Here is a 25,392-nt window from a genome sequence, read left to right on the forward strand (position 1 = left end):
GCAGCAGTAAGCCTGCAGATTCATTCTTGGTTCAAATGTGAATTGCTAGGGACTGACTTTCTAATTTTGTGACAATTATGCTCTAGGTAAATATGCATGCCTTCTCTACATAGAGCTAGATAATTATTATCCATGTGATCCCTTGGGGCAGCTTCATTTGGGTAGTACTTAGCATAACATTGCCTTGGAGATTCCAACCTCTCTCACCCAGATTTCATTGCGTAGTCCAAGCCCTGGGGAATTTTTACACTTTTACCTATTTTAATGGGTCTGTCAGGGTAATGTTTCCTCTTTTTTTCTTTCAAATGGGAAATTTCCAGTAGAATTTTACCTGCCTAAAGCCCATCCTCTCTGGAGATGCAGCCCTGGTCATTGGTAGCATTTTATACACAAAAAACAAATGCAGCCACAGAGTTTATCTGGTAATGCTTCAGGGCTAAACCAAGAAATTTCTGCATTAGTAGAACGCAAGGTTTGCAGCTTCAAAATGGAGCACTCAAAAGTTGCTTACGGGCCTGAAATCTTTGAAGTTATTAACCAGTGTTTAAAATACATTTTAGTGGAGAAAGAAAACAACACTGTCTCGGTTTTTCATTTCTCCATGTCAGCTGCTAATTCAGTTTGACTCATGGAAACAGTTTCCGAGTTTAGGTTTTTAAGTACAAGGAAAGAGAAAAAAGAAGAAAAAGCCCACAATAACTTTAATCATTTTATGACTGTAGCCCTTTGAATGTGTCCTTCTTTGTGCAGTTCAGTGAGTTTTTTCATTTCAGCTTCTATCATTTTAGGAAAAAATAGCAAATGCTTTTAGTTTTAAAGGTCTTGAGGTTTCCATTTTTTGTCAAGTTGAAACATTAAAATTCTTCCCATAGAAGAATGCTATGGTCATGCCTTCAGCGCTATGGACATGCGCTGAGGGCAGTTGGCAAAACATTTGGATCCCTAATGACAAGGGGAAAGTGCATGAGAAGTTTAACTGTTGGGCATCCAACCTGGATTAAATAGCATAGTGTGAGTAAAACATAAGAAGCTTAGGAGAGGATTAGATACCTTTGATTTACAGAGCACTATATATTGTGTGCACTGAATGCAAAACATACCAAGCAGAAAAATAAAGCTATATATGACCAAATAGTGGAAAACTTTTTTGCCTCGTAGGTACTAAACTGCAGTTAGGTACCACCTTGATGTAACGTTTATCAACAGCAGTCAGTATGGTACATTAAAGTTAAACAAACAACTGTAATTCTTCCATTTTTGGTCTTTTAAGTACTTAATCATGTAACATCTAATGAAAGCTCCTTTTGTCTCATAAACAAATGCTTGCATAGAGCTTTTTGCTCTAACTTCTTCACATTTTCCATCACTGGCCAGCAGATTTCTCAAATGACACACATTTGTCACGTTGCTTAATGTACATCTAAAAGGGGCTTGGCTATTATGATGATGAACATGATATAAAAATTGTGCTGTATAGAGTAGATTTATTGTAGGCAGTATATCAAAGAAAGCATTCAGACGTACACCACACACTTGCCCTGATAGAAAAGATGTTTTCTAATCTCCAGAGGAGGATTACCTAGAAGTGTTCAGCACGAACTCACCTTTTAGCAAATTAATAATAATTTCCCCTGCAAAGAATATAGTTTAATTTTTTATTTCTTTGAAAAGACACAGGGCATTTTTCATGGGTTGTATGCTATAGGTTGAAAAATATATATAAAATGGCCATTATCTTAATCTGGCTGTACCCTGTGACATGCTTTTCAGAATATCTAGCAGAACTTAACTCCTGTCAGTATTCTGTATTAACATTTATATGTACAGGACCAAATCTGTTTTGCAGTAACATGAGTTAGACAAGGGATACAATGTTTATCCCCTTAGTGAATATAACTGAGTGTGAAATCTGACTTTTGATGGTTTTGTTCAACAAGTGAAAAGTAGTATTTCATTTTTCTAACATCTCTTGAAGGCGCAGGCAGCAAGGGAGGAGCAGGGTCAGGGAGTAGAATTCAGTGCATCAACCTATAACACATGTAATGACCTAGAGCTGATGGCATTATAAATAAAACGGCATTATTTTAATAACTTTGTATAACCATAAGTGGTTATACGGAGTCTTGAAAAGTGACAACAGCCAAACAGTTTAAAGGGAAGTCTCGTGGGTTTGAAAGATCATTTGGACAGCTTGAATGCTGATTCATATCTGAATTCATAGAATCTGATTCACAGAGATTAGAAAAGGTAAATCACACTTCCCTTTTCATCTGTCATGGTCATTAAAGATAGTGAGCTAGGCAAAGAAAAGAAATTGACCTAAAATAAAGGAAAAAATGTGACATGATATCCCACATTGCTCCAACATTTAGGACAGAAACTGCCTGCGTGCTTTTTGCATAGTTGGGTGTACTCAGGCAAATAAGCCTCAGGGGATTGCCTATTATTACAAAAAGAATGAAAGAGAATTAATTAAGTTTCTTCTGTGAGAACTGCACCCATGAAGTGCATAATGTATTCAAAATCAGATAAAAAAAAGAATGAAAATGTAATTTGTGTTATTATTAGCCAGGAATGAATGTTTCTTTTTCTTCAAATTATTGGATGGTAGTTTGATATTTTTTTCTTTAATATTGCATTCTTATTATAATGCTACTGAATTTCTCCCCCTTCTTAGTTATTGTATACTATAAGACTAAAAAGTATTTTTACTCAGTGGGTATTAATTACTTTGGGACACATAACTATACAAAAGCATCAGGCAGTCTATTTTCCTACTATAAATTGTTATTTTTAAACAAAGCAAAACTAAAGAACTAAAAGAAAGAAAACTTAATTGCTGCAATAATAATATCAGAGTGATACCTTTTGTGGAATTAATTGAGTTCTGTTTGTATGGAAACAAAGTTATTAATTTTTTGTCTCTTTTCTAATTTTTAAAACCCTTTGAGAATTTCCAGTTCTTCTGGACAAAGTCAGCCCATTAATCAAACGTTAGACATCCTTGCATGTATGCTTCACGTAGACATTGATATGAAATCATCATGTTCATGAATTGTAATATGCAACTGAAAATAAGGATATGTTTTTTTACTAGGACATCAATTTAGCACAAGTTATACCTAAGTGCCTCTATATTTTCCAAATGTAATGCCTACAAAGTGTAATTCTCACATATCTGTGTGAATAACTCATAAAATTTCCTTTAGAAATCCTTTTTGGTTGGAATTATTTGCATGCTTGTATTTTTCATGAAGAAACACTAGGAATTTAGAGGAGATATAGGAAAATGTAGGCTACAAAAAAAAAAAAAAGCTTAATAGAAGGTTATTTAAAAAACCCACATCCTTATTTCCTGCTTTTGCACCAACCTTTAGAAAATGCAACTTTCATAATAGATGCTTGGTAGATTACATAGGCAGCAAGGAGTTGGTTGGTACCCGACCGTGACCAAAATCATTCTGTTTTGGTTCTGCTTCATTCTGAAATATTTTGACTGGGTTTGGAACTCCACATATCTCCTCCCTAAAGGTAGCATTGTAGGAAGCTTTGGGCTTGAGCCAGAAGAAGCCTTTCATTCTACACCTCCTCCTCCCAGTGCCATGTACCAGGAAGAACTGGAATTTCCAGAACACTGTTATTGCTTCTGTCAAGCTCCCTTCCTCAGGGATGGGCAGCAGCATTTTATTAGGTTACAGCTGGCATCAGTGTCATGGTGGGTACAGGAGATGTGCAGATATGGGTGTGCTTGGGCCCGTGTAATGGGATGCCCAGGTGGTTCAGTGGGAGACCATGGGCTGCAGCACCAACAGCAACATGCGGCTGTGGGGTGGCAGGAGAGGCTGAGGGGCCATGCTGCAGAGTACTTTGGGCTCACACAGTTCTCCCTGTTGACCAGATTCTCTCCAAGAGATGTCAGGTATTAATTCAGTTGTTATTGTGAACTGGGAACGTGAAATATATTTCTGGGGACCCCCTCCATGTTCAGCAAAGGCAGTGCTCTAATGTGAGAAAAAACAAAATTTGAGCCTTTTTTTTCGTGGATCAGGTTCAGCTCAACTCCCAGAATCAGTGTTTTGTTTTTATTTTGAAATCCAATGTGGATCTTTGCCCCTCAAGATTATGCCTGTCAGATACATGAAAACACACTTATAATCATAGGATTAACAATCAGTATCTCACCAAAATAAGTTCCTGGAAAGGGAACATGCACCAGCTGCATGTTTTACACTAGCTGTCACATACATGCAGTTTAAACATTGCTGGGGGCAGTGCTGTGTGCCTGATGGAGAAAGGAGGAGGAGAGATCAGGAATGGAGCTGTTTTTCTTGCCAGGCCTCTCCGAGGCTTTTCAAAGTCAGCAGAACATTATTGCTGTCCTATCATATCTTGCGTTACGGCACTCGCCTTAGAAATAGCTGAATCTTAGAAATAAAATCCTGTGCAAGTTCAGCCAACTCAGGAACTCCCCAGCTCTGTCAGCACAGGAAACTACTTCGATTACTTTTCTGGCCGTATCAGCTTCTTCAGAGATTTTCTTTCTGAATTGCTACTTATTGCATAGTCAGTTTATTGTGTATTAAATTTTGTCCTTTCTTATGCTGGCACTTTTTTTTTCCGCCTTTTTTTTTCTAAGTTATGAAAATGCCAGTGAAAATATTTATGCTGTTTCATCACAGCAAATATGTATGTAATTTATTTTCTTTTTTTCTGAAATACCTGATACAGCCAGGAGAGCCCTAGTTTTCTTGAAGAAAAACCTCATGGAATTAGGGCCCAGGGCTCAAGTAACTTTTTTTTTTAAGTATTTGGCCTTTATAATGACATTTTTGTGTCCCACAGGTATTTAGGAATAAGAAAACTGCCATATGATTATATGATATCTTTTCTGTGAATTGCTGGGCCTGACCTTCGCTGTAGTTACATGTTATTCGTAGCAGATACTTCACATTCCTCTTAAAGGGATGAGGGTTTCCCACGTTATCTAAGACAGAGTCTCGGTCTCTTGTTCTTCATTGCTTGGAACCTTTCACTCTGTCTTTTCTGACCTTAACTTCACAGATTAAGCGGACATTTTCTTCATTGCATCTCTATTACAACTTTAACTAACTTTGATTTCAAGGTTGAGGTTTGTGAGTCTGGAACTTCCTTTCTAACAAAATGTGACCTCAACACCAAAAGGACATGGAACTGTTAGAACAAGTCCAGAGGAGGCCACGAGGATGATCAGGGACTGAAGACAGTCTGAGAAAGTTGGGGGTTCTCATCCTGGAGAAGAGAAGCTGCGTGGAGACCTCAGATCAGCTTCCAGTGGCTGAAGGGGACTACAAGGATGCTCGAGAGTGACTCTTCATTAGCAACTGTAATGACAGGACAGGGGGTGATGGGTTTACACTGAAACAGGGGAAGTTCAGGTTAAAAATAAGGCAGAAGTTCTTTGCTGTGAGGGTGGTGAGGCCGTGGCACTGGGTGCCCAGAGAAGTGGTAAATGCTCCACCCCTGGCAGTGTTCAAGACCAGGTTGGCCAGAGCCTTGGGGGACAACGGTCTAGTGTGAGGCATCCTTGCCAACGGCAGTGGGGTTGGAACTGAATGATCTTAAGGTCCTTTCCAACCCAAACCATTCTATGATTCCATAACAAAATGTTGGTCTTGTTAGTATTTTTGCTTTCTGGGGCTATGATCCAGATATCCATGGTAGATTTCACCAAAATGCTACATTTTCAAGGTCTTATTAACTTCAAAGTAACTGTCCATTCAGCAATGTTTACAGTGTCTTTCAACTGTTAAAAATTCATTATATTCCTTTCTTTGGAATTGCACTGTTTTGACTAATACCTGTGTTATGACTTCTGTATGAACTACTGAAGCAGTTCATCTTTCCTATTTCCCTTCCCCCCCCCCCCCATTTTTTAAGCATATTAAAATAATAACAATAATTTTTAAAGCTATTGATGATTGATACTGGGCACATATTCCCTTGTAAAAGTTCCAGTCTTTAAAAAAAAAAGAAAAAAGAACTGACAAAATCTCCATCTTTCACCTCAGGATCAGAATTTTATCTTCCGCTAAAGGTTATTATTCTCTTTATTAATGAGCATGACAAAAACATCTCACATTTTTTGTCTTTCAAATTCCAGAGTAGAGTCCCCCACATAAATCAGGCAAGCATTTCAGTTTTAATTCATATGAAATTCATAGTTTCAGCACTCTTTCCTTGCATTTTCTCTAGCATTGAAGAGGTGATAATGACTATATGTAGTAAGGCATAAGATAGAGGAAAGTCATGCTATTAATAATTACGAATGCCTTAAAGTTGGCCAGAAGTTGTGTTCCCAGAGATCCCACATGTGGGTGTTCAGAATTAGGCACTGCTCTTTCCATTTGTGTCATTGTGCTCACTCTTTGTTTCCCAACTGACATCTGTAAATAATGGGAAAATCCGCACATGTTTAGTACCAAAGGAAGTCATTCTGCTGAATCTGAGAGACCTAATTCAAAGAATGTCCTCCTTGGCACTACTTGGTGCTCTGGCAATAGGGAGAATGGCCTATGATAGCTCTCGACTTTATTTTTAATTATTGTCAGAGTGACAATGAGTTATTCCCCATCTCCGGGATAATCAAGTCTTGATGTCCTCTAGATTTATACAGGACTGTAATTCCCTGGAAAGACTTGATGAGAAAATGGCACAAAAGCGGCAAGTGAGTGTGAAAGAAACAGCCAAAGGAGTGCACAGGGGATGCTGGTCACACGAAGTTCTGCTTCGAGAGGCATCTATACTGCAAAGGCCCTAGATTGGCACAGGACATAAACTGTGCTAAAATGATTATTCAGCATATTCACCAATTTGTTACACTTTCCATTTGGAAATTAATTTGCAGAAATATTAATTCTCCTCTTTCCTTATGAGACAAGTCCCAAAGTTAATGGATGTTAATAGGGTCCAAGGCTGGATCTCTTCAGTGTGTATTGCATAGGCTGAGGTTGCAAACCTGCACTGGAGCTAGGACTCATGGTCTCCCTGCCCTGCCTTTCTGGGGAGAGATTCCAGTCCAAGGGGTGTTTTCTTTGTGACTTTAGTATTATCTATGGCAAAAAGGAGTTTTCCTGGCAGCTGGTAGAAGCAATCCCTTGCTGTGACCAGCCAGCTCCTGGCAGTAGGACCTGCAATCCAGCAAGAGTTGTGTTCATCCAGGTAGACTAATGCTTCACAGTAGTGAGCCACTTCTTACCAATTTTCTGACCACCCCTTAGGAAAAAATAGCTCCTACTGAATCTGTAGAAATGTGCCATTTCATGGCTGTGTTCAATAGTGACATTTCAGTAGTAAGTCTGCTGGCCTCTTATAAAAAATATCCAATCTTTTCAAGAGCTACCGGGACCCCTGCTTGAAAGAGAACACAACGAATGGATTTGCAGCAGGAGAAGCTGCTTTAGCTGGAAGCACAGTTACAAAGAACTGGCATGTGCAGAAACTTGATAGAGTTTTACTGCCAAAAACCATCTTTAGGTAGTTTACAAAAGAACCTCCAGCTCATCTCATGTTGATTAGCTTTTCAGGCAAAACTGCTACAATGAAAAAACTATCGCTGATTTGCATGTGTTGACAATTATTCTAACAGTAACAACCTGATTATACTAGTGTGTTAGTCCCAGATATGGTGTATTATTCCCTAGTTTTAGGAATAATTTAGATAGTTGTAGCCTTTGGGTTCATTTAACTGTATGCCTAATCACTTCTGATTAAAAAATACATAAATGAGTTTGTGAACTTTTTTGTTACACCTCAGCTTTTAGGATTAATTTTTTGCCCTAAAGGAAAAAAAAAAAAAAAAAGCCTGAAAATTAAATCTTGGCAGAGAGAAATGTTTGAAAGACTGTACTATAACAACAAAAAAAATGTTTTTCTTCTCATAACATTTTACTTAACTGCTTAATTATTACAATTTTTGTATTTTCATTTGATTAATTGCTGTAGGTTTTGTGGTTGGGGTTTGTTATTATTCTAGTTGCAATGACTCTTCTGTTACTTTCTTCATGTTTACCAAGGGTTTTAATCCTATTGTTTCTCCACACAAATAAGTAATTAGTCAACCATTTTCTCATCTGATATTTCTCGGTGGCAGGAGACTGGAAACTGAATTTCATCTCATTTTTCATTCTGTTTTGTTCATATCATATTAGATAGAGAGTTGCAATGAAAGTCAACCTGCTAAATCACTGATGTGACAAGCAAAATAAAGCTGAAATGATAAATCTTTTGCTGGGGTGATAAGGTGGGGTGCCTAATTTTAAAAGCGCCCTGCAGATGGAAACAAGCAAATCCTGTGTGCAGTGTGGCTGCAGCCCCTGACACAGAGGAACCACTTCCAGTGGTAAAATCTGTGCGATGAGAGCCCCAGCCTGACAAATGATTGGTCCCTAGTATCTGAGCAATGGGGCTTGCTGTCTCCAAGTCTGATGCAGAGCAACACCAACATTTCTTTTTATAACACTAATTTCCACTGCTCCCTCTGTGCTCCCTCTGATTCAGTGAGTAGCAGAAGACAATATTGAGTATGTATCGATCTGTCAGCAGAAGGGATGAGCAGCTGAAGTCCCTGCGTTTGACTTTTTGTGCTGTCCCATGTGCCTCAGTGTGCCTGGGTTGGCAACACTTCATTTTAACTTCAGTGACACAAAATACATTTATTTCAGTGAGAGGTGTGCCGCTGATTTCTGCCCACTAGGCCGGCACCTGGCTCTGAGTGAAGCCGTGAGAAAATTCCACAAATACAGATATCTCAGCATTATCATCTCCTCCCTATAAAACAATGTTTATATTGCAGCCCAGTTAAATGTAGCTAAGATGGAAGGGCACATGTGTTTTGTTCTTTCCATTTGTTAGCTTTGTTTTAACCAGAGTCATTCCTGCCAAGATCTGTTTCTTGTAGAAATTGTGCTTTGGGGAGAGGGGAATTCAATTTTCTTTTTTTCTAGATGTATTTCTTCTTAATTATAATTTTAAATTGGAATTTTACTTTTGCAAAGTGGAAATAGAATATTCCAGTGTTTCTAAGTGTATTGGCATATCGGTGTAGGTCAAGTAGTTGTCTACAGTTTCCATTTCACTATTTTGCCTGACTTTTTAAATACGTTATTTCAAAAAAATACACTTTTGATTGTAAAAATAAAACTCCAAAGCTAATAGCTGAAAAGTCTGAATTACACTTTCAGCACTTTCCTGTGACTTACTAGTATAGAAAAGACACTAGTGGAAATGCTGTAACAAAGATAATTTTTCCTCCAAAACATTGGGCAGGCTCCTTTTTTTGCCATAAATATCTAGATATTACTCATAAACTGAAAGGGTGACTGAAACGAAGTGGCTCATGTGGAAGGTTCTTCTAGAGATTATTTTGTTTTTATACAGCACAGAAGAATGTTAGTGCTGAGCTGCTTCAGAGGTATCTCAGACCTGATGCACCACAGCATTCCCACTCTGGTTCTCTGTAAAATACGCATTTTTTTAGACCAAGCTGAAATGAGTTTTTCTGGAGAGTGAATCATTGGAAAGCTGCTACTAACAACAAATGTCAGACCAAAACACAAATGTTTATAAACCTGATGGCCTTAAAAAGCAATTTATCAGTCTTGTGCAGCACCGCAATACATACTTTAGCAGTGTATTTATCCTGTCCGCTGTACATCCTAACTGATGTGCATGCACTTTGGAGGGGATTATTATATTATTTCATGTGCCAGGCTGGCATTGAAGCCAAAGACATATGATGCCTCTTCCGATAGGGTTAGAATAAAGTATGTGCATGCTTATGTTTATATGTAAACTCCTAGAAACTTGAGAGATGCTTCAGGATTGCTCAGGAAAAAAGGGCTGCAGTGAGTTACTACAGATTGCCTTGCCCAGCCTGCAGCGCTGAGCTGGGCACTAGTGCGTAGCTAATGAATTCACCGTGGAATATGTCCCGTTTATCAAAGAGAAACATGGATTTTCAGTGACCAAAAATGCACAGAGTGACTTGTGGCATGATGCTGATGGGGATTTTAATTTTTTTTTTTTTTGAATTGTACTCCAAGTTGACATTTGCAGCCTGTGAAAATACAGACAAGTCTGAAAGCCCATAAACCTGCTCCATGAAGCTGAAAAATGGCTGTTGCGCAAAGCTTCTATCTTCAGCAAGTTTAAACATGCATCTGACCAAACATTTTTCTCTACAGTGTTGCCAGAAAATGTGATTTATTTCAGGTTTTAGATAGTGTTAATGATATTCTTATCCTGATTAATAATAGTATATACCAATTAAGTTGGCTTTGTATGTTTAAAAAAATCTTATTTTACGGAATCTAGCCAAAGTAATTTGAGCATGTCCAAATCTCTGCAGGAGAGCACTGCAGGAGGTACTTCACAGCCTACTGCACATTTAGCATATAGCCACACTTTTAGCAACAGCATTCCGATCCAAATTCAAAACCAGACATTTTGTGTGACCATATATTTAATGGGAAAAGATGGCTAACTATGCTTAGTTTGCTGACTGTTGAATGTAAGTACGTCAAATATGGGGACTGGAAAATACAAACAGGGGACAGTTTAGATTTCTGACTTTTTAATAGCATCTCTTGAAGCTTGTTGAGCGGTTCTTAACCCTGTGTTAATATAGTGTGTTTGCAAAGGATTTGTGTACATCAGGGTTTTGGCCAGACCCAGTAAATTTAAGATTCAAAACAGGTCTAAAAACTGTGGTGATTGTTTTGAGGAACCACATAGTTAGGTCTTTAGAATAGTTTCTGAAAGCCCCTAGGACTAGTATGAGCATGTACATTTATTATTTCTCTTGTAACCTGGATAACCTGGCCTGTTGGTTTTTTTTTGAGATGAATAAATGCTTACATTTTATCTCAGTAACATCCATGGTGAAGCACTTGGGCTTCTGTTCTGCAAAGGAAATGCTTTTTCAGGTTGCATCAGCAGCACAATGGGTACGGTGGGATAGTTTGAAATTGCTTGGTAGACAAGTCTCCTGTGTACAGACTGCAGACCTGTTGCAAACAGCACATTGAGCAGTCAATATGTCTACAAACAGAGTGAAATTGCCTGCTCCATTCCCTCAGGAAGCTCAGGACCTGCACACTCAGGGACAGAGTAATGCGTTGAAAGTGATGGGGCACAGGGGATTTAGCAAGTGCTGGAGTAGCATTGCGTATCTGCTTGCCAACAGCGATGCATATACATAGTGTTATGTACAAAACCCAGCACCGATCAGTTTTTGCCCCTCTGTTCTACTATGCAGCCACTTACTTGCTGATATGCTTTTGCTATTATTTCAAGCATTGGTATTTGAATTGGTAATAAATCAGGAAAAAAAAGCTTAGCTTTGAATTATTACTCAGTTGTGCCTGCGTAACAGAACACTCTCAGCAACAGCAGAATTACGTTGAAATTTTCATTGATCCTGTGCCCATAATAGTAATTTTATAGTTGACAACACTGTCACTTTTAACTATATGCGCTCACTTGAAAGGAGTTGCAAAAGAAGGCACCAGACTGTTAAGGCAGACCATTGCCAGCTGCAGAGGAGATGGGTGGTTGGCATTGGCATTGGACTACAGACCATCCTTGGCTCTTGAAAGAGATATGAAACAGTGTGATGCTCACATGCAGGCTCAGGTCCAGGCATTTTCAAGTGGAATGGCAAGCCGCCAGCCTCTGAGTTTACCTCACACAGAAGGATGTGAAGACATCCTGTCCTATGTATCTCAGTAGCAGTTGTAGAGTTCTTCTGGGATGATAAAGAAAGAAAAATATATTTGGGTATTCAAATGGAAAGCACATGTGGAAGTAGCATTGAAAGGAGATATGAAAAGCCCTTTGGCATAACTGATTTTTCACAGAACTGCTTACTGGTAGTATACTTGCAGCTAATGTGATGAAGCAAATACGAGTCTTACTGGCAACTTCCCTGTATCTCATTGCCAGAACTTTTTGTTAATACAGGGAATTCAATTAACCCTGCTAATTAATGCTTCCTATTGCAGGGACATGCTTTGTCACACTAAACACAAGGACTGTGGATTACATGTTTTTGACCTGTACAACATAGCACTTAGGGGTTGCAGCAGAAAATTTTGGGCAGTAGCTTTATACCTAAGTATAAAACTAAAAGCAAACCTGTATATTCACATGCATTTTGGTATTAATCCATTTTATTCATTGACATTGTTCTTCAATATCTGAAAATAAGTGAAAACGCACAACTGCTACAAAGACATTCTTCCAGTGGCTTTAATGACACAAACACTTAAAAAAAGAAAAAAAAAAGAGAAAGAAACTTGGAAGTTGCATTAAAAATATCTTTACAAAATCAAATGTTAATACAGTTACAGTAATATCTGTTAGAGAATTACTATTATTGCTTTCATTCAGGCTGGGTTAGCAATTAGCCTGCTGTGCATGGCTGTGAATATACATATAGGAGATGTAAGCTGGGCTCCCAAAGCTTATAACTTTACCAGTATGGGAGCAGGAATGCTTTTGTTATCATATAGTCAAATAGCAGAAAAATTCCAGTGTGTCATCGTTAATGAGTTTGGCGTGTACTTCTGCTGGAGAATTGCTGCGTTGCAATAAGGTTTCCTTTCTGTTCTTTCTGGTGCCATATGGTGCCCTAATTAGTGCAGGTAAAAGGCAATGATAGCATGGCAGAAAAGATAGAGCATGATGGGAAGCAGGCTGATCTCTAGAGCTCTACACTATGTCATCTGTATATAAAGCATATGAAGCCCAATGCAGTTTAAAACCAGATTTTTCATATTACTTCTATTATGGGAAGCATTTTTGCCTTCCTCTTAGAAGGACCACTGTTTGCATAGGCACATACATTTATGTTGTAATTCTCTGCTGGTCTCTTCAACTACCTGGGAATCTTTTTTCCAGAGGTAATAGCTCTTTCTTTTTCAGGTGGACTTGATATAATGAGATGAAATTCATATTGGCTTGATTTAAAGATTACATATTGTCTGTATTTAGAGATTACTTTTCTTATTCAGAGGCAAAAGGAAGTTTTCATGCTGAGCTCTTAGGCACAGGCAATACAAAATCACCTTCTCCACTGTTCATTTTACTTGAATAGTTCATGAAGAGCTCATAGAAAAATTTCAGAGACTGCCATCACTACTATAGTCCCAGCAGGAGCAAGACAGATATAGTAACTTCAATATGTTACCTAATTGTAGGTGAACTGCTATGGATTCATACATGTGGATAATGTGAATGCTTTTCATTCAAAATACAAATGTGTAGCTATATTTCTTTGGTGAAATATTGGCTCTGTTTAACTGGTATTTTTTTTTCACTTATGTCAGTGGGACTAGAATCCTTAAAAGCAGTAAATGCATGGAAACTTAATGTATGAAAAATTGTATTTCTGATACTGACTCCTTTTGGTCAGATTGAAACTATCGAAATGGATACTGTCAATATTTTAACAGTTTCATTTTCACCCAAGACCAGTAAGCACACACACACACATGTATATTTATGTATGTATCACAGAAAACATGAATTTTTACTCATCTGGGTTTAACTCTATTTTACACATAATTTAAAACAAAGAGATGAGCAACTATGCAATTTGAAAATGCCAGTAAATATCTTTCTGCATCTTTAGAAAGTTATTCAAATTATTATTTTCTGTTCTGTCTATCTGGGTACACTTTCTGACCCTCATTGCTATACATTCTCAGTCCTTTCACAATGGTTTACAGGTTTTACACTTTAAAAAGCTTTTCAGGGCAGAAATACATCCTCACCACATCAGAGCAAAGCCCAACTGCAGAATCAGACATATATTCATGGGGCCAGTATCACTGTACTACTTCATTGTGTCTTTCTGGCCGTTGGCAGTCTCTGCACAACATGACTTGATCAGTCTCCAGATGTGCAAGGCTGAAAACCCTGCCAAGCCTGTCTAAATTGCTCACCTTTATCCCTGTCAATGCCACACATCACAGTGGTGCAGATGTATGATTCAGCACAGATTTGGCACTGCTGCATTTTGCCTTCCTTCTCTTTCTGTTAAAGCATAATGGCCAAGACCACTTGACTCCACATGGGAAAAGGCTGGCATCTCCCAAGCTCAGGAAGTCCTTGCCAAAAGCAGCATCTTACCCTGTGCCTGAATGTCCAGCTGCTCTCCTCTGGCACCCTGTGATACTGCGCTGTTGGCTGTGAAATTCCTTTTGTGGCCAGTGCAAGGTTGTGGCTCCGATTAGATTTTTGCATCCACATTATAACCACTGCTCTGTATAAGGTTCTTCTGTGCTAATCAGCTGCTGGCCACTGGCACCACACGTCTGCTACCAACCCCAGGAAGTGTTCTCAGAATAATTTTCCTATGCTACAGGAAGGGGAAGATGCCATTTATAAATTTTAAATTATTTACATGTATTTGCTACTTGAGTTCTTCACCAAATAGTCCAAGTGCATATTTTGATTTGTGTGTCTTCTCTGTATCTACAGCCTCTCCATCTGTGGGTCTCTATTTAAGTTGTACACTTCAACCTTACAGCAGATGCTTTCCAGTCTAAGGAAATTGGTTGTGTTCTGCTTCCTTTGCAAAAGCTGGCTTATAGATAGTACAAGGTCATGAACCTAGTGCAAGGAGGTCACGATCATATTAGATCAAACCCACTTGCCCATGCCTTGTTGCAGTATAACCCCTTGGGATCAGTAAGTTATTGGCATGGTTTAAAATTTAAAAAAAAAAAAAAAAGAAAAGAAAGAAAGAAAGAAACTCCACAAAGGAATGTAAAATTTCACTACTGCTATATAGAATAAGTCCAAACTAACCAGTAATTGGCGCACCAGAGAGCACAGTTCTTTATACACCCATACAGAGGTATTGGTGTACTTATGATGATTTTCAAAACTGCATAGCTACACGCAGGCGTGTAAGTTCTTGTTTAACCACCTAGAAAAATGGTCTGATTTTCGAAACTGCTGTGCAATCAGCAGATCCCACTAAAGTTAGAAATAGGAAGTGAAACTTCTTTGTATTCTATAATTCTGTTTATTATAGTGCTTTTGTTAATGAGTCTATTCTAAACCCTTTGTGAGCAGAGCCCTCAAAAAATTGCACAAGGAACAATCATCTTAACCATACTGCAATAAACTTTTACAATAAGTAAAAACTGTGGTGGGAAAGACAAAGTACTACTTTTACAATATCCTGTGCCAAATCACAGGTTATACAATTCAGCTTTATATTTGCACAGCCAACAGTGCTTTGTAGAGCAATCAGGGAAGATAATACAATCTATTTTAAATTCTCATTACTTTAGAAGTGTTGAATCTTCTTAAATTGTTTCAGGGTTAATTGAGAATTTGCAGTTTTACAATAGATGAGGAATTGTTCAGGCTGCCCTTGTTTCATATTTTTGTGCATACCTTCATTGTGGAGTTGTAAAAACAACAATAAAAAAAGAAACAAAGAAGTGAAGTGAAATTAAATGAAATGAAATAATGATCTGCATTGTTACTATTCTAGCAACTCATTTTTATGGGAGATAAAGTTCAGGTATTGATTAATGTTGAAATGGTTATTAAGTGGAAGGACACGTTATGTTGTAAAATGTCTCACTGTGGAATGGTGTTTGCCTTTGATTCTTTTCCACATACTCTCTAAGGGATAATTTCTGCTCATGGGGAAGCCAGTGGTGAAACTCTGAATGACTTTAGTGGAAGCACGAGCAAGACAAGTGGTTTTAGTATTTGTCTCTGTTTCTCATAAATTCCAAAAGGTTCCGAGTTCCAAACTTGTCCTGTATTTTATTTTAATAACAGCTCATAAAACAAATTTTTGATCCTGAAGCAGGCTGCCTGAACACCAGTGTGGTCTTACATACCCTGGCAAAGTGAATTTGTCTCAGCAGCCCTGAAGAGGTCACGTTTTTCAAGCCTGAAGCAAGGTCTTGATAAAAAAACAGCAGTCGTGTGGACAGGGCTGTCTGTTAGCACCTCTGAAATTAGCCATGCTCATCTTCTGGAGGATAATATCACCCTGGAGACGCACCAAAGAAATGTTGAGGAAACTGATGATTTTTTGGTGAGAAGTGACTCCAATGTGTTAAAAGGAGGCTCTGTGCTGAAAGCAATTTCATTTTTCAATGGCAGAACTTAGAATCTTTTCTTTGGACGATCAAACTTCTTAAATAAGAGTACCTCAACAATCTTTGAAGTATAATGTCAGTCTATGGAATAGTTTATTTAAATGGACCTGTGGGCCACTTGGCAAATTCACAGGGGTTCTGGAGCCCTGTTCTTTCTAAGGCACAAATAAATTCAAGGCTTGCTCTGCCTCTAGCTAATGCAGTTATGGTGGGTACCTGATCTGTGGTCTGGGAACAAGATGTCAATGTTTCTGGCCTGTCTTTCTGCATATATTTGTACGTGCACTGCCCCATTTATGCATGAGGAAACCGGTTTGCACAGAACTTTTCCCTTTTTAACAATTGTGTTTTCTTCCTGCTGAATAGTACTGTGTCCAAGCCTAAAATTTATTATTCAAAGGCTCCAAGTCCATTCTAACCTCTCCTAACTTACATAGGAAGAAAAAAGAAACCCCATCTTAATGACATCTTCCCATGGCATTATTTCAGATGTTGGAGGGGAATTCCGTGGTCTGAGGGGCAGATGAGATCCATTCAGTTCATTCAATGGTCTCTAACAATGTCATCTTAATGACATTGTGCTCGTGCACAGGAAGATCTTCTGCATGAATAATGAATGATGCTGATGGCTTCTGACAGGCCGGAGCTGTGGCTCTGCCCAGCTCTTCTGAGATCCCTGCAGAAATTCAAAGTTCTCAGACTCCATCTGATGAAAATAACTGGGCAGTTCAAAAGCACAAGTTAGACGGGACTTGAGAGGTCTGACGTGAGGAGTGCGGATAAGAGGCAGCTGGATGGGGCAGCTGCACATGGTACCTTGTTGTTAACTATGGCATTGGCCATACCTTAATGGTCTACTAGAGGGATCTAGCAATGGATCACAACTTATTTTACCTCTTTCCAGTGGCACAAGAGACCAACACAAGCCTCTGTGACAAGCATTCAGTGAGACCATGACTGTCTTTGTTGGTTGCAATTTATTCTTTCCTATTCTAGCAACTGCCATTTATTTCATTTTACTTACTTGGTTTTAGCCCCCTAACAATCTGTTATTTGTGGTTATCCCCTCAGGAAACAGTTTCACTGACAAATTATTTTTGGCAGCATTCTCTAATGGGACACCTTTCAGATGAATGCCACTAAGAGGCTAGGCACATACTTATTAAATAATAACAGGTTTTGTATCAATTACTTACAATTTAAAATGGCTATAGAAGATTGCATGGCTGTTTATGACCTATAAGAGTTCACTACAAAAAAGATAAACAGGTTGTCATACTAAGTATTGATTATATGTTTGGAGCTTTGGTTTTAAATATTCACACTTTTCATTGGAGAGGGAATTTGTGCCAGTTAATTCAGCTCCTTGTTGTTATACTACTTAATACATTTAACTGATTATATAATTAGGCCCTAATAATGAATATTCTTATGTTTGTTACTTCAGTCAAGCAGGGCAGTTCTCAGCGCATAAACTCTACAGTCTCTCTAAGTATTTCCAGTAACATGGTCTAAATATTTGTACTGATTAATGCAAAGAAAGCCCAACAGAGAATTTTGTATTGAGGGATCTTGACAGACAGCATTTTCAAATCCTTATTTAGACAACATGTATGTGATTGAATTATTCCAAGATTCTGAGCATCTCTTTGAATCAGTAGCAGCAGGAAATTATAGATCACAGACTGCAGAACACATGTGCAGAAGCTGGGTCTGCATATAATCAGTTTGTGTTATACCTGGTGAATCCCTAATCTAACACTCTTTCTGTTACCATACCTCACAAATTATTACATTTGTACAAAATAACAAATTGAAAAAAAAAAAGAAAAAAAAAAGAAAAAAAAAAAACAAAACACTCATACAACCATAACTCCTAGTCCAGCCACAATTTTGAGTCTGGAAAAAGGAGGCCTGGGAGAGTATTCATGAAGTCTGTAAATACCAGTGTTGATGCCAAGGCCAGGGCAAGTGTTCAGGTACTCAGGTGTATAACACAGCAGTAGGAAACAGACCCTACAAAATATTTTAAATATTGATTTCTGTGCTAAGCTTTTGGGGGATGTATGTGTTGAAAGAAATTGATTCAAACTGCTCTGTATCTCCACCTGTCAGATCAGGCTAACAATACTGAACCACCTCAAAGGGAAGGCACATGTTTTAAAATGTGTTTTTTAAGTATCATCAACCTCATGAAAGCCAGTGAGTACAAAGACATATTCTCTGTAGTAATGTAATGCTTTTATGTCTAGATACATAATTTGTTAACAACGTCTATGTTTTTATTTAGGTATTCGATTTACAAGGATCCAGCAGGCTGGCTAGAAATCAGCCCTACCAATGGTACCATTATTACCACTGCTCCTCTGGATCGGGAATCTGTCTATGTTCAAAATGACACATACACGGCTCTCTTTCTGGCAATTGACAATGGTGAGTAACTATTATGGATCATATTCATTAAAGGGCATCTCTTTTTTTTCCCCTGCTTGAAATTTTCTTTTCCGAAAGGTGCATGTGTGAAGTTCAGCACGTGCTTCAACACTTTGCTGGGTGGCCACCTAAAGGTATTAGATATCGTTGTGACAAACAGAGGAATTAATTTAAAACTTCAAGCTTAGAAGAGTTTATTCCTACGCTGAGATCTTAATGCTAGATGTAAACAGTCTGTGAACATTCTCAGAAAGTCATAAATCTTCTTTATCAGAGTTAATTTCTTCATAATATTTGAACAGATAGTAAGCCTAAGGCACCTAAATACCAATAACAACTCATCCCTGATATGCTGGATTCTGTTCCATTCAATACAATGACTGTGACAATAAAGGCATGAGTAAAAACCCTTGTTAAAATGAAAAAAATTTTTACATATTGTGTGGGTTAAAGTTCCTTCTGTCAAACATAATCAAAATTAAACTATCTAGTGAAAATTCAGTGAGTGACTTTGGAGCAGAGAAAGGAAGAGAAAATCCTGAACGTTCCAAGTCTCCAGAGCTAAAGGCACAAACTAAATAAAAGATTTGCCTGTAATATAATGCTTGTTCACAGCTGCAGCTGGTTTAGCCCTAGTGATGAATTGCAAAATGTTCTTTTTAGGAGAGTAATTTTACATTTTTGTAACCACATGACTCAGGGAACATTTGCAGGGCCTGACAGGAAAAAGAAAATATCGCCTTAAGTATGAAAGAAAAAGAATTCTGCTGAGATGATGATTTACTTATATATTCATATACATATTTTTCTTAGGATATTTCCATAGAAAATGTGGCACTAAACTTATTTCTGTGTTTTACTTGCTATTGGATAAAGAGTTTTTAAATGCATCTTAAAATCTGATACACTGGGAAATGTCATTTTACAATGAAAGTAAAACTTCAGGATAACATTATTGTGAGACTATCAAAAGGGCAAGGTTGAATGTGGTTTAAAGGTGAAGTCAAGTATTCTCAAAGAGAATAGATAGAACAAGAAGCTGAATATTCCCAACTTTGGAAACTAGCCTGAACGAAAGCGGATTTGGGGGCATACATTTTTGTTGTGCTTAGGGTGATATAACATGCATTGCTCATTTATTCTAAGCCAAGAACTTCACTGCTAAGTGACCATTCTTAATTCCCAGATTTTTTTTTTTTTTATTCTGGAAAAGTGAGAGATGGGAAAGGTGAAGAGCAGAGCAAAGAAGATATTACAGAAAGGAACCCTGTTCAGTTGGGGCACTGAGTCAGCATCTAATTCAGGTGGCTGTTGCTGTGTCTATTTGTATTTCTGCAGTACAATTAGTGCAGGAGGTAATCTACACCAACATTATTGATTTCTTTGAATGAAGTAATTGGAAACCACATGTGTACATTTAGTACTGTCATGCTAAAGTGTTAGGAATGATCATTCAGGAGTATTGTACTGCTTCACTGTATGTAGCTCAGTTACATGTGGAAGAGGCAATAAATAGCAGAACTTAAATAGCTGATATTAACCTTGTGGTCTGTATCACCCTGGATTAATTATCCAGCTACTTGTGAAACACATTAAACATAGAGACAGGTTGGTAACTGGAAAAAATCTCTGCTGGTCTGTATCAATATGTAAGAGTGGGATGCGGGGACTCAAGAGGAGCAGGAACAGCTCCAGAGCCCCAGACTCAACCATGCAGAGACACCTACCTGCCTCTGGTCACTACTGGCCAGGAGAGTGATGCTGGGCCCTGCAGGGGATCAGTGCTGCTCCTTGGGCAGGCCTCAGAGGGACAGGCAAGCTGCAGTTCCCACACTGTCTGTTGTGGCTGGATTGCTTCTTTCACAAGCTGCTCCATGTGGTTCCACTCTGCAATCTCAGTCTATTCTGTGGCTAAGGGAAATTTTACAACTGATTTCAAGGGGTAGGTCTGTCTTGTCCCCTGAAGTTATGACTGGAACAGATAATACCCCTGGGAATGTGTTCCCCTAGTTATTTCCAGACCACTAATAATGCTAACTTGCAAAGTTGTGAAGGCCACTTCATTTTTCCACCAATCATAGCTAATGTCTGTCTTGAAAAGGGATATTACATTAGATGACAAGCCAAATTATGGTAGGATAATATGGAATGAATGCAGAATTCTGTCAGGACTTCAGGAGAAGGTTATGTTAACTTAAAAAGGAAGAAAATTAGATTGAACGTGTCTGCATGCATTTTCTTTAAACCAGCATTGTCCATGGATTGCAAGCCTCTCTGTTCAGGTTAGTCTAATACCAACTAATATGGTCAGGAGTTTTATGTGAGAGGGCAGAAAAAGGCAGGATTAAGAATTGCCAAATGAGATAAAATGATAAAATGAACATTCAGAGGCATTTCCAATAAAGCAAATCATTTGCTTCAGCAAACAGGCTTGAGGTGGTAAAGAAAGAGAGGAAAGAAAAAAACATAATTAATCAGAGAAAGCATTTCCAAAAGCATTAAATGCAACTTATTATTTCTTTTGCCTATCTTCTTATCTCCAGATCAAATCTGAGATGAGTGGCACATGTACTGAGGAAGTCTGAGCTGCCATTGACTTCCCTTCTCTTAACTGAGGAATATAGAAGAGCCCTGGTAGTGTCCAGTGCACAGTGCAGCAGCGTGAGCTGGTGACCAGCACAGCTCCAAGCATAACGCAGCACCTCAGTGCTTGCAAGGCTCCCAGACAAGCCAGTTCAGTTAGAGGTCTGCATGTCTGTGTGGCCACATCAACAGCGTCTCATCCCTCTTCCCCTGGTTCAGTTTCTGACAGCACTGGCACGAGTTTCAGCAGTGTTAACTTTGCTAATTGTCAGTATAAGGGACTGCAAACATGATGCTTATTGGTGGAGGGCATTTGAGCTGTGTGCTGCCTTTTAACAGCGTTTGTAATCAGGTGGGGTTCTAAAATCGAATAAGACCTTAGGTGTTGCTAAAGGACCTTAGGCATGCACTAAAATGGTAAATAAATATATTATTTTCTATTAATATTGACAGCACATAGAGTTTATATAATTACAGAAAAAAATACCGTTGTCCTGTTATGGCCTCACATTCGTGTGCTATCTTGGGTGAAGAGTGGAGGCAGCTGAAAGCAAAACCCACAGTGATGATACTTTTTTCATCCTCTTTCCCTGATGTCAATAGAGAACCTGTCATTGGATTCAACACGCACTGGCTTTTTGTCGTTGCGCTTCAGCACAGGGGACAAGTGCCAGGGCATTTTTCCTATTTGTAAAATGTCGAAGATTTCTGTCAGATGTAAAACCAGGAGCTTCATGCTTGATAGTTTTTTACATAAATCCGTCACATCTTTATCTTTTTCTTCAGTAAATCACCAAACTGTTCTTTACCAGTAACCATGAATGGACTATAGAAAATAGTCTTTCCACCACAGGAAGTATTTTTTTAACTTTATGGTATTATTTTTCAGCATTATCTGAAATTATCTGATTTCAGCATATCAGCTGCAGTAAAGTATGAATCATGTTATTTCTGATTTAAATGGTTCCTTTTTCTGCCTCAAACATAATTGAAACAATGTGTAAGAACATTGATGGAGACAGTATTAATTTTGTAGATAATAAATTCTGGCTTATTGGGGGAAAATTCACTTAAAGGATATTTTTGAATTATTATCCTAATTTTCTCTGTACTTTTGATTTTAGTAAAGGTCACATTAGTGCTTTAAAATTTGAAACTTTTTATTAAAGACTTGCGTGGACATAGAGTCTCTGGTCTATTAAAGAAGAAGTTAAACACCAGTAGGAAATATCATGAAGCAGAGTTAACACATTAAAGTGTCATAAACTGTGTTTAATCTGAGAATGAGCTCATAATGGGACAAAGTCAGGTTTATGCAAACTTGGAAAATACCAGAGATTTCATTTAATTAACAGAAGTGCCAATAATGGTAGTAATTTTATTTCCTGAATTTAGAATTCTAATCACTAAAACCAACTCAGTATAACAAGCACGCAGTGCAGTTATTGGGAATGTAACTGTAAAACACACGTTAAATACAGTCAGGAAATCATCTGAGTTTGAGAAATCCGCTCGGAAAAGACCGCCCAAATTTCCTGTGTTATAGTGTCATCCATTCCACAGTGGAGTATTTGGGATGACTATCATAAAGCAGAATACCTGTTTGTTTCCTTCATAAAGTCAGTCATGCTAAGAACTCTCTAGGAATGGTCTTTTTTCCCCTATATTGTGAGAGTTTGAGTCACAATCTAGAAACAGAAAGGGAGGAGCAAAACAAAAAATTTAGCAGTGAAGCTAAAATATATCTGGGAAACCTGAAATCTAAAAAAGCTAAAATGGGTTTCTCCCTTTCCTTTAAAAAAACACATCTAGATTCACCGTAGTTATGCAATAATCACTGATGTTATCTTGTGGACAGGCATGATACCCTAGTTAACGTTTCCTTTACACAACATTTTCTATCTCTCTAAAAGAAAAGCTTTGGTTATCTTTCTTTGCCTGATACATGGCAAAACCACTTATGCTGTTCAAATATGTCAGCTGCTGGTGCCAAGTGAGGAAACGCTAATACTCAGTCTTGCTGATCTGGTTAAATGCAGTTTTCAGCTTCACTCTCCTCGTGCTATGTTGACGCGGAAAAGCCCAGCAGTAATGGGCTCCCACTGAGACCCATCCCCTCAGCTAATGGAAGCGTGATGCCTTTTTCATCACCAGGGAACCACTGAGACAAAAACTGGGACTACAAGTACTCTTATTATATTAAAACATGGAGGAGGGTAAATGTCCTTAAAAATGTGACGTCTTCCAGGTGGTAAACATGCTCAGAGGTGGAATTAAGGGTTCAAAAATTTAACTGATGTAGTTTTAAGAGCACTAAATCACAGTAAGCGCAAGTTAAGTTCTTACAGCAACTCCGCATGACTGAAAGGAGCTGTTTCCTAAAAGTGCTTTGCTCCCTATGTGACAACACCACCCAAGTGTTTGACAGGAGAAGCACTGGCACAGCAGCCACCCGCAGGCACAGGCAGGGCTGAGCTGCTGGAAATAAGCTCCAGGAGCAGAGACTCCTGTTTAATGGAATTTGAGCAAAGTAAGGGTTGGGAGATATGGAGGCACACAAAAAGGTGTGACACCAAATTGGTGTGATTCCAGTGTTTGTCTTGGGCTACACTGGCCAGCTAAAAAAGCCACAACCTGTTATTGCTGTGTCCAGTTGCATATACAAAGCAGCCAGTTGAGTGGCACTACTGCCCTTCCCCTGCAGCATGTGCAAAGCAAAACGAGGAAGAAGTGAGTCAGGGTCTTCTTTCCCTGTTTCCAAGGACCAACTGAACTACACCCAAGCAATTCCAAATCCCATTTATTGTGCAGGTTTCAATACTCACCATCATTAAAAAGAAATATATCCATTTTGTGCTATGTGTAATGAACAGCAACAGACAACATCTAGGAAGTGCTGGAGCAACAGAGAGATGTGTAACAATTTGCAGTTAGAACTTTTCCTTACATATATCTAACCTGTCCTCTTGCTTCATGATGTACATAATTAAATTACCACAGATTGATTCCACCTAAAACATGCTATTTTGGAAAAAAAAAATAATAAAATTGGGCAATTAGTTGCCATGGCAACCCAATTAAGCCAGTTTTATACCCCTTATCTTAATTGCTGTATTAATTGAGAAGAGAAAATAAATTGAATACTCATCCTTTTCTTGCCATTTTAAATTTCGGTAAAATATGAATTGCACGCAAAATATTGTTTTAATTTGTCATCACGGACCCATGATTAGAAAAAGAAATTAGAATGCTGAAAACGGTATTTAAGACGGATGGCATATGTCAGTAGCAATTTGATATGCTGAAAGAACTCTGCTCTTTGGAAATGTAATTACTGAAAAATAGGATCTGCATATATTATTTGAGTGACTGAATGAAAGATTGTAACTTTTAAAGACTGTTTATTTTACACATTTTGACAAATATCTATATGCAATACAGACAAGAAATGCATAGGAAATTTCAGCTCATGGGAAATCTAGGATCTCTTTAATACAAAATGTCAACATATGGCATTTATGAGACCTGTTTTCAAATATCTCACATTCTGAGCAGCACACCCAAACCTTGGTATCATCTTCCCACTCTACTGGATCCATTTACTGTGGTTGAACCATTAGCAGTGTTCAGCTTGAGCACAAACTGCAATGGAACATGCCTGCCTGAATGGGATTTATGCCTGTAGTGCCAAATCACCTCGGGTGCACACATTTTCTGATTAGAAAAACAACATGGGGGGGGGGGTGGAAATCACAAAGGAAGCAGAAATTAGTGTTTCTATTCTCATAGCCATATCATTAGAAAGCATGAAGCATTATTTCTTGAAGCCCATATTTGAAGTATAGTAATTTTAAAGAGGGAACTGTTACTCAGCCTAACCACATAGCGCACAGACTGGCTGCTCCTCAAGACAATTTGGGAATTTCTACAATGCTCTCTTCATTCTTTACTCTCCTCCTTTCTTGCTGTATTCTCCTCCAGGAAGATGTAGAGCTGAAAACAAGATAAACTGGTGAAAATCTATATCCCAGAAGAGATCCTAGGCAGTCTTACATTTTACAGGTACTTAATGGGAGTAAAATGAAAGAAATTCTGTAGGCATCATTGCAGTTCCAAACAGCCCTCAATATCACCATGATTCAGGTGTTGTTTATAGAGATAAGGATTTATTCATGGTGGTTCAGAGGAAAGGTAGTTGTGCCAAAAA

General features: G+C 38.3%; 1 protein-coding gene across 3 annotated transcripts in view; it reads left to right on the plus strand.

Moving 5' to 3' along the window:
- Positions 1–25,392, plus strand: part of CDH13 (cadherin 13) — a 523,969-nt gene that overhangs the window by 440,679 nt on the left and 57,898 nt on the right. For all 3 annotated transcript variants that reach the window (XM_062618325.1, XM_062618323.1, XM_062618324.1), the window contains exon 11: positions 18,460–18,602. In XM_062618325.1, coding sequence (XP_062474309.1) covers positions 18,460–18,602 — 143 coding nt within the window. The remainder of the gene's footprint in view (positions 1–18,459; positions 18,603–25,392) is intronic.

The sequence above is a fragment of the Pezoporus occidentalis genome, unplaced genomic scaffold, assembly GCF_034315485.1.
Source record: "Pezoporus occidentalis ecotype Australia unplaced genomic scaffold, CSIRO_AGI_Poc_V1 ctg20, whole genome shotgun sequence".
NCBI classification, from domain to species: domain Eukaryota; kingdom Metazoa; phylum Chordata; class Aves; order Psittaciformes; family Psittacidae; genus Pezoporus; species Pezoporus occidentalis.